Consider the following 7,125-nt stretch of genomic DNA (forward strand, 5'->3'; position numbering starts at 1 on the left):
ACTTGTGTAAAAGACGCCTGAACAGCGTGTTTGCATTTGTGTGCATGTGTGTGTGTGTGTGTGTGTGTGTCTGCGTGCGTGCATGTTTACCTGCTGTGATATTGATGGTGACAGGGGAGCTGTCAGTGAAGGACTCCTTCTCTGTCCGTACTGTAAAGTGATAGAGTCTGCCCGGAGTTAGACTGGAGAACACTGCGCTCTGGTTGAACACCTTCTGCACCTGTAGCAATAGGAGCTTTATCATAATGTGTACAGTACCATCATTAGATAGAGGAGAAGTTACACGGAAACAAGTCAACAACAGGTCACCACAAAAATGTAATCCATTAGTTATCTATCCAGACTTTAGCAGAATCTCAGAAATCAGAGTCACATTTCAAACTCTTCTTAACACTGAAAAGTCCGGGTGTTAAGATTCACAATGCTTTTTAGAAGTTGTTCACCATGTGTGGACGGTCACAGTTCAGGCAGACGACCTCGGAGCTGAGAGCTCGTCCATGTGCGGGATCCCAAAGCAGCTCAATGGATGAGTCTGTCACCAGGCCCTCCCTCACTCTGCTGGGGGGGACCAGACCTAGAATCACCACAATGCACAACGTAATTATTCCTCTAACAAACTGAAAAAAACTCATTATCCATGGTTGGGCATACCCCCCCCCCCCCCCCCCACAAACAATGGGTATAATATTATTATGCCTAATTAATCACAGAATCATTACAGTAATCATAATATTAATTAGTTTACAAGTGTTTTAGAATTAAAGTAAAACGTTAAAATAAATTAGACATAAAACACGGAAACCACATATAAGACTTTATACTTGTTTTAAAGTCTGTATAAAAATGACATTTATTCTTGTATTCGATTTTAATTTAGGCAAATAACCCAGAAGAAAAGTCACCCAACCTCTGACAACATTTTGCATCCATGTCTGTCCAGACTTAGTGTATTGACTGTGTTTTGTAATAATAAGCATAATCCTTCTTATTTCAATTTATTACAATACAATGACCTTTGACCAACATATTTAAATCAGATCATCATCAGCTTAGAGTTCAGATATATCCCAGATGATCCCTCACAGCATCCCTAACAAACCCCACTCACACAACAGAAGGTCACAGTGACCTTGTGATTTTACATTTGACCACCAATATCAGTTTCATCTCAGTCAGGTAGTAATGAGTTCTCAAGTTCACCAGAGTGAGACAGTCTGACATACTGACTACAGGAAAGACGATTAAAAAAATATTATGTGTACACACTAGAATGAACAGAGACAACTCACTGGTTCTGAAGAGACGGGTGTAGCACGGAGGTCCCGTCTGCTCCCGGCTGGTGCTGAGAACCCTCAGCTGGTACTCAGCTCCTGGACTGAGGTTCCTGAGTGTCACAGTGTGAACGCCAGCAGGGAGAGAGTACCAGTCGCAGGAATACCCACACAATCCGTCACACACAGTGTCACAAACTCCCAGACACATACACACTTTCACCCCATCTATCAGACCCAGCTGTGGATGCTGAATGTACAGCTGTGCAGAGGTTGAGCCGACTGACAGAGGCACCGCGACCGGAACAGGTAACGGTTCTGCACATCAAGAGGGAGACAGAGTTTACTAAATGAGAAGAGAGGTTAAAACACATTCTAATTGTCGAAGGCTGAATTCTAGTTTCTCTGACCTGTGGTGTGAGTGATGCTGGTCCTCTGACTCCTGTCTTTTCCAATCACAGCAATGATTCCTACTTCATACGTCTGACCTGGAGTAAACGGGCCCAGATCAACACAGTTTCCACCAGAACTGGATTGGTTTATCCCCTGTGAAGAAGCACTGGGGCTACTGAGTGGGTGGGCTGTGATGTAATAAGCATCCGGTGGGTCGCCATGTGGACGGGTCCAGCAGACTGTCAGATTTACACTGGAACTCAACACCACCAGGCCACTAGGGGCCCTCACCGCTGAGAAGCACAACAGCAGAAATCAAATTTCTTCAATTTCACAGATTATGATTTTTTTTTCTTCCTGCTCCTTTATGATTGTATTGTTTTCTTAAAAGTAATTTTTTAATTACACTGAATGAAACAAATGAATAAATTCAACTCAACAGCGAAAGGCCGTTCAGATGTCAAACAAACCCTTTCTAGTTTTTTCGAGAGATAAAAACGAATCATATAAATAGTTTTGCCCAGAGTCGGGGTTCTGGAGTTGTGGTTCAAGGTCACACTGCCATGAAGTATTTGAAAAGAAGAGTCATCATTTGAGTGGGTTGTATTTATAGCAAGCTTTTCTAGTTTTAATATCACTCAAGTGCTTAACACTACAGGTACCATTCACCCATTTATACAGCACTTCTATATGCTGCATTCTTTCCCATCACACATCAGTCACACAGTGGGGATCGAACCACCACCCCTCTGGTTAGTGGATGACCTGCTCACTCTCCTGATCCACAGAAGAGGGCGTGTTACATGCTTACCGGTCTGTCCAGTCACAGGCGTCTGTCCACAGCTCTCGATCCCATGCTGCGTGACCGTGTAAACTTCAACCATGTACTTCCTGTGAGACGCCAGCCCTCCAATCACAGCCGTGCACGACTGCAACCCACCAGTCTCTGATGAGCAGGAGATGTTGCTCATTCCAACTAACCTCTCGTGTCTCGAGGACATGTCCTCATAGCGAACAACAAATGTCCCTCCGGCAAAGTGCTGCACATCTGGCAGCATCCAGTGGACAGTCATCTGACTGACAGTTATAAAGCCCACAGTGATGTTCTGTGGAGGAAGCGGCCCTTTAAGAAAGAGAGGTTGCAGTTGAAATTACATTTGTGAGCAGACAACACAGGTGTTTGTGTTGCTCATGTTGTGTGTCAGCAGACTCACTGGTGTACGCAGTCTGTGTCTGTCCCAAGCTCCAGCTGGAGCCTGAAGGGTGAGAAGCTCCAAGAGTGAAAGAGTAGACACTCCCTGGAGACAGACCTGCCACGGTTACTCCCCTGGACGACAGGGAGATGGGGACTTTGACAATTTTTTGTGTTTTGTCCTCTGAGGTCCTGCTTCTACTTTCTTCACGTTGCCCCGACTCTTCGTGTGCCTCCTTTTGGTACTGGAGGAATATCTCAAAGGATGAATGATCATGTGAGCTCAGGGGGGAAAAGTCACTCCAGCGAAGCTCCACCTGATGCTCCGTCACCTGAACCAGGTCAAAGGAGAAGGAGGAAGGGACTTGAGGGGCTGAGGTGGAAATAAGGGAAGGAAACAAATCACATAAAGCAAGTTGAATTATCCATTAGTTATTTAACCTGAGATTGAGCGATCATGGGTTCAGTGTGGTGAAAATTCTAAATGAGAAAGTTGGGAGTATAGATCATTTCAAAATGATATTTTTGCAGGACCACTGTTCATAATTGTGACATTAAGTGATTCCTTTGTGAAGATGTGAAGTTAACTTACTCTGGTACTGACAGATGAAGGGTAAGTTGATGTCACAGAAGAATGGAGTGAGGAAGTATCCTGGTCCTGTGGCATTCCTCTGGAGGGCGAAACAGTCCGTCTGATTGGCCGGCAGTAACGTCATCATCGTGTCGGTCAGGTTGTATGATGAGCCGTCCGTCCAGAGCGGTCGGCCCTCTTCCTGTGAGGCGACACACCAGAGAGATTATGTCCTGCTTACACAGACATTCCTGACTGTCACAAACAAACCCCCTCTGCCAGGAGTTACTGCAACCAACACACTGTCGCAGTTTTCAAAGTAAACAAATTTCGATGGTTTACACAATATTACTTAGGCACTGTTTAACATCAAGTTTAAAAACTATCATCGGCTTTCATTCTGTGACATAGGACATGTACCACAATAATTTTATTTAACCACAAAATGTTTTTACCCTTTTTTATACCTCACTTGTTATTAACATGCACAATATATTCATACCTATTTTGGCTGTTTTCTTTGAACATATCATATTCATAATTCTATATATTGTCATATCCAGTGTATACGTTCCTTTACATTCATTTTGGTCACAGTCACCCACCAGATACCCATTTACTGGGGTATTCAAATATGTTCAACATATCCTGTAGGAATTCTGTGAACATTTTTTAATAATTAACAATTATTTTCAAAGCTACTGCCGTGCAGTTCACTTTCCAAATAGCCCCGCATATCAAACAGGATCAAATTCTGTTTGAGCTTCAGGGAGGCTGTGGCTCTGGTGGTGGAGCAGTTCGTCCACAAACCAAAAGGGTTGGTAGTTCGACTGGCTCCTCCAGTCTGGCTGCTGAAGTGTCCTTGGGTAAAATTGGCACTAAAATGCTATGTGCTTTGAGTGGATGATGTGGGAAACGCTATATAAATACATCCTATTTACCATTTAATTTCTACAAAGTGAAATATAATGGACTAAAATAATCTTAAAATCACTAAATGCTTATTTATTCATTCAAATTCTCAAGTATAAACTGTTAATTGTCAATAAAACAAATTGGAAAATTCTCAAATCTGTATCAGAGTAAATATTATGACCATAACTGATATAATATCCAGTGCCTCTGTGCCTACGTATAAGAAATAAAGTCACCTGCTGGTCACTGAGTCCAGTCCAGAGGAGCAGCAGGTTGTTGTGGCTCAGCAGGTGAGTAGATACAGAAGTCAAATCATCGAGATTCTTGAGATCAGCCAGGTTAGTTCCAGCTGCCAGATGTGTGCAGCTGTGCAGGGCATTGCTCCATGTCAGAGCTCTTCTTCTCACAGTGTAGCAGCTCCGTCCACTGGCCAGCCACCCGGGGGGGCACTGGGCTGCAGACAGAAATAATCATTGACTTACACCAAACATCCTGCAGTCAGTTTTTAGGTTGATGATGATGTTGTACCGTACCTGTTTCCATGCTGAAGCAGAGGCTCTGCTTCAAGATCACATTGAGTTGTCCGAGTGATGTGGTCACCACAACTTTGACCTTGAAGCGTGTACCAGGCCGGAGACCTGTCACCACGTACTGGGACTTTTCTACCTCGGACGGCCTGACGTTGAATGCGTGTGTGACATATTGTGTATCAGTGTTGTACAGACTCAGGGTGGAGAGGTTTTGCTGTCTGTGGAGTTTCCATGTCAGGAGAGCGGAGGTTGTTGTGGTGTGGACACGAAAGGAAGCCAGGGAGACTGGAACTGGGGTAGAGACAAGAAGACGGGTCGTTAATCAACATCAAAACTTTCTTCATCGTGGTTCCTAGTGCACGCCGAGTTCACACACTTACTTAGGTGAAAGGTCTTTGTCTCGATTGTGGTGTCATTCCTGCCAGAGCTCAGTGTGATGTTATATCCTCTTCGATCCTCAACCAATCGCAGGGACGTCTTGCAACCAGGAGAGCATGCTGATGGATGAATGGGCTTCAAATACACCTGCAGAGAGGATTCCTCAAAATAAACTCAAGCTTAATAGAAAGACAAATCTCTGCCATAACCCAGCTTTGCTCTTGTTCCTACCAGATGGTTACTTGCAGTCCTACAGGTGACTGTGAAGGAGTCTGGATCTGGATTGAAAGGGAAGGACTGAAACTCAACTTCAACCTCAACAGGATTTGAAAGTTTTTCACAGGTCAGCAAAGCCACCTGAGGAACAGGGGGATGAGGAATGTATTTATTTGCTTAGAAAAGTGGGTCAAAATGCTTATATGTTCAATGTAAACAAATTCAAATTGATTTATTCTGCAATTCTTGCAATTCAAGGTGAGCAAGAGAGCGAACAAAAGTGCACAGGAAATGTAACCACACACAAATAAATGACTAAATACTGACAAATCTAAAAAAGGCCTGATGGCAGCAGCTCTATCTCAAAGGATGTTTTGGGTCATTGATAATGTCAAATGCCTTTTTTAAGAATCAAGCTGTGTAATGGTTTAATGCTCCTGGTCCTGGAAAGATACTAAAACATCAAAGAAAGAGATAAATCTGCTTCACAACGATTTCAATTCTGTGGAGGCCTCAATCTTACCTGACACAGACTTGCAAACAGCCACAGCCGCTCTGTTCCACCCATTGGAAATGTCACTCCATCTCAGCAGGCGCACATGTCTTCAGTTCCTGATCCACATGGACACACAACCACCTCTGCCCGCGCCTTCAGCCCCCGGTGGCTTCATGCGTAAACCAGAGACAGCTGTGCGTAAACATCGGCTGCGGAAATTCCCAAAAACTATTTGTGTCGGTGACGCACAGAAGAGCGTCAGATAAAAAAGTGACCGGTATAAAACTTTAAGAAAATGTTCTCTCAGACTTCCTAGGGTTTGAAAGCAACAGGCACACGCCCGTCTGTCTTAAATCATGGTGAAATATTTGTTTTAGTTTGACGCAAAGCTTGGACTTTGAATTTAGCGCGCACTCAAAGTCTGCTCTCAATGGCTCTCTATCCTTAGAAGCAACGACTTTTTAAGAGGGAGAGAAACCTCCTGTGTGAATGGGAGGAGAGAGAGACAGAGAGAGAGAGAGAGAGAGAGAGAGACTGTGTATGTATGTGTAAGAGTTCAACCCAACTTGTTTTGCCTCTTTGTTGGAATAAGAGCAGCTCTCCATGGTAACCACGGGCGCATGGCCAGAGCTGGGCTCCTGAGGAGACAAGAGGTGGGGAGGCTGGAGAAGTGGGATGTGGTGGGGGGGCTATACTGAGGGGAAAAGGGGAGAGTGATGAGGTGCTGAGGTTTTACGGGGAATTGAGATGTGCCCCAGCAGAAAGTCAGTCAGTCAGCTGCTGCAGTCACGGCAGACACATGTCCCAAGTGTTTTTACTTCATTTCCACGAGTTCATGAAAAACCTCTAAAATAAGCGCATGTGCTCGGAATTGTTCATGACATTTCAGTGGTGAGGATGGTTTGGCTCGGAGACGGGGTGTGGTGGGAGCACTGGTCCATGTGGAATGGCAGGAATGTAAAAAGGGAGAAATGTGATGGACAGACAAGAGAGCGGAGTCCGACTGAGGGGTTCTGTTATGAAGGAGGCGACTCCCCCACAGCAATAAGCTTCCAGAGGTGGAACACAAACACAGGTCAGCACCACACATGCTGAATCAGGATGAGAATGTGTGTGGAGGAAGTGTTTGAGGAGGCCAAATTAGAAGGGCGGGTGAAAAGGAC

The 7,125-nt window shown here is 44.6% G+C and overlaps 1 protein-coding gene across 1 annotated transcript in view; it reads right to left on the reverse strand.

Annotated features, from left to right (window-relative positions):
• Positions 1-6,034, reverse strand: part of ptprq (protein tyrosine phosphatase receptor type Q) — a 39,134-nt gene extending 33,100 nt beyond the window's left edge. The window contains exons 1-12 of the mRNA XM_062390026.1: positions 5,990-6,034; positions 5,482-5,607; positions 5,253-5,397; positions 4,876-5,163; positions 4,579-4,796; positions 3,449-3,629; positions 2,879-3,229; positions 2,476-2,787; positions 1,682-1,957; positions 1,290-1,589; positions 444-574; positions 91-220 (exon numbers count right to left, since the gene is read on the reverse strand). Coding sequence (XP_062246010.1) covers positions 91-220; positions 444-574; positions 1,290-1,589; positions 1,682-1,957; positions 2,476-2,787; positions 2,879-3,229; positions 3,449-3,629; positions 4,579-4,796; positions 4,876-5,163; positions 5,253-5,397; positions 5,482-5,607; positions 5,990-6,034 — 2,503 coding nt within the window. The remainder of the gene's footprint in view (positions 1-90; positions 221-443; positions 575-1,289; positions 1,590-1,681; positions 1,958-2,475; positions 2,788-2,878; positions 3,230-3,448; positions 3,630-4,578; positions 4,797-4,875; positions 5,164-5,252; positions 5,398-5,481; positions 5,608-5,989) is intronic.
• Positions 6,035-7,125: the final 1,091 nt, after the last annotated feature.

Source organism: Platichthys flesus, chromosome 6 (genome assembly GCF_949316205.1).
Source record: "Platichthys flesus chromosome 6, fPlaFle2.1, whole genome shotgun sequence".
NCBI classification, from domain to species: Eukaryota; Metazoa; Chordata; class Actinopteri; order Pleuronectiformes; family Pleuronectidae; genus Platichthys; species Platichthys flesus.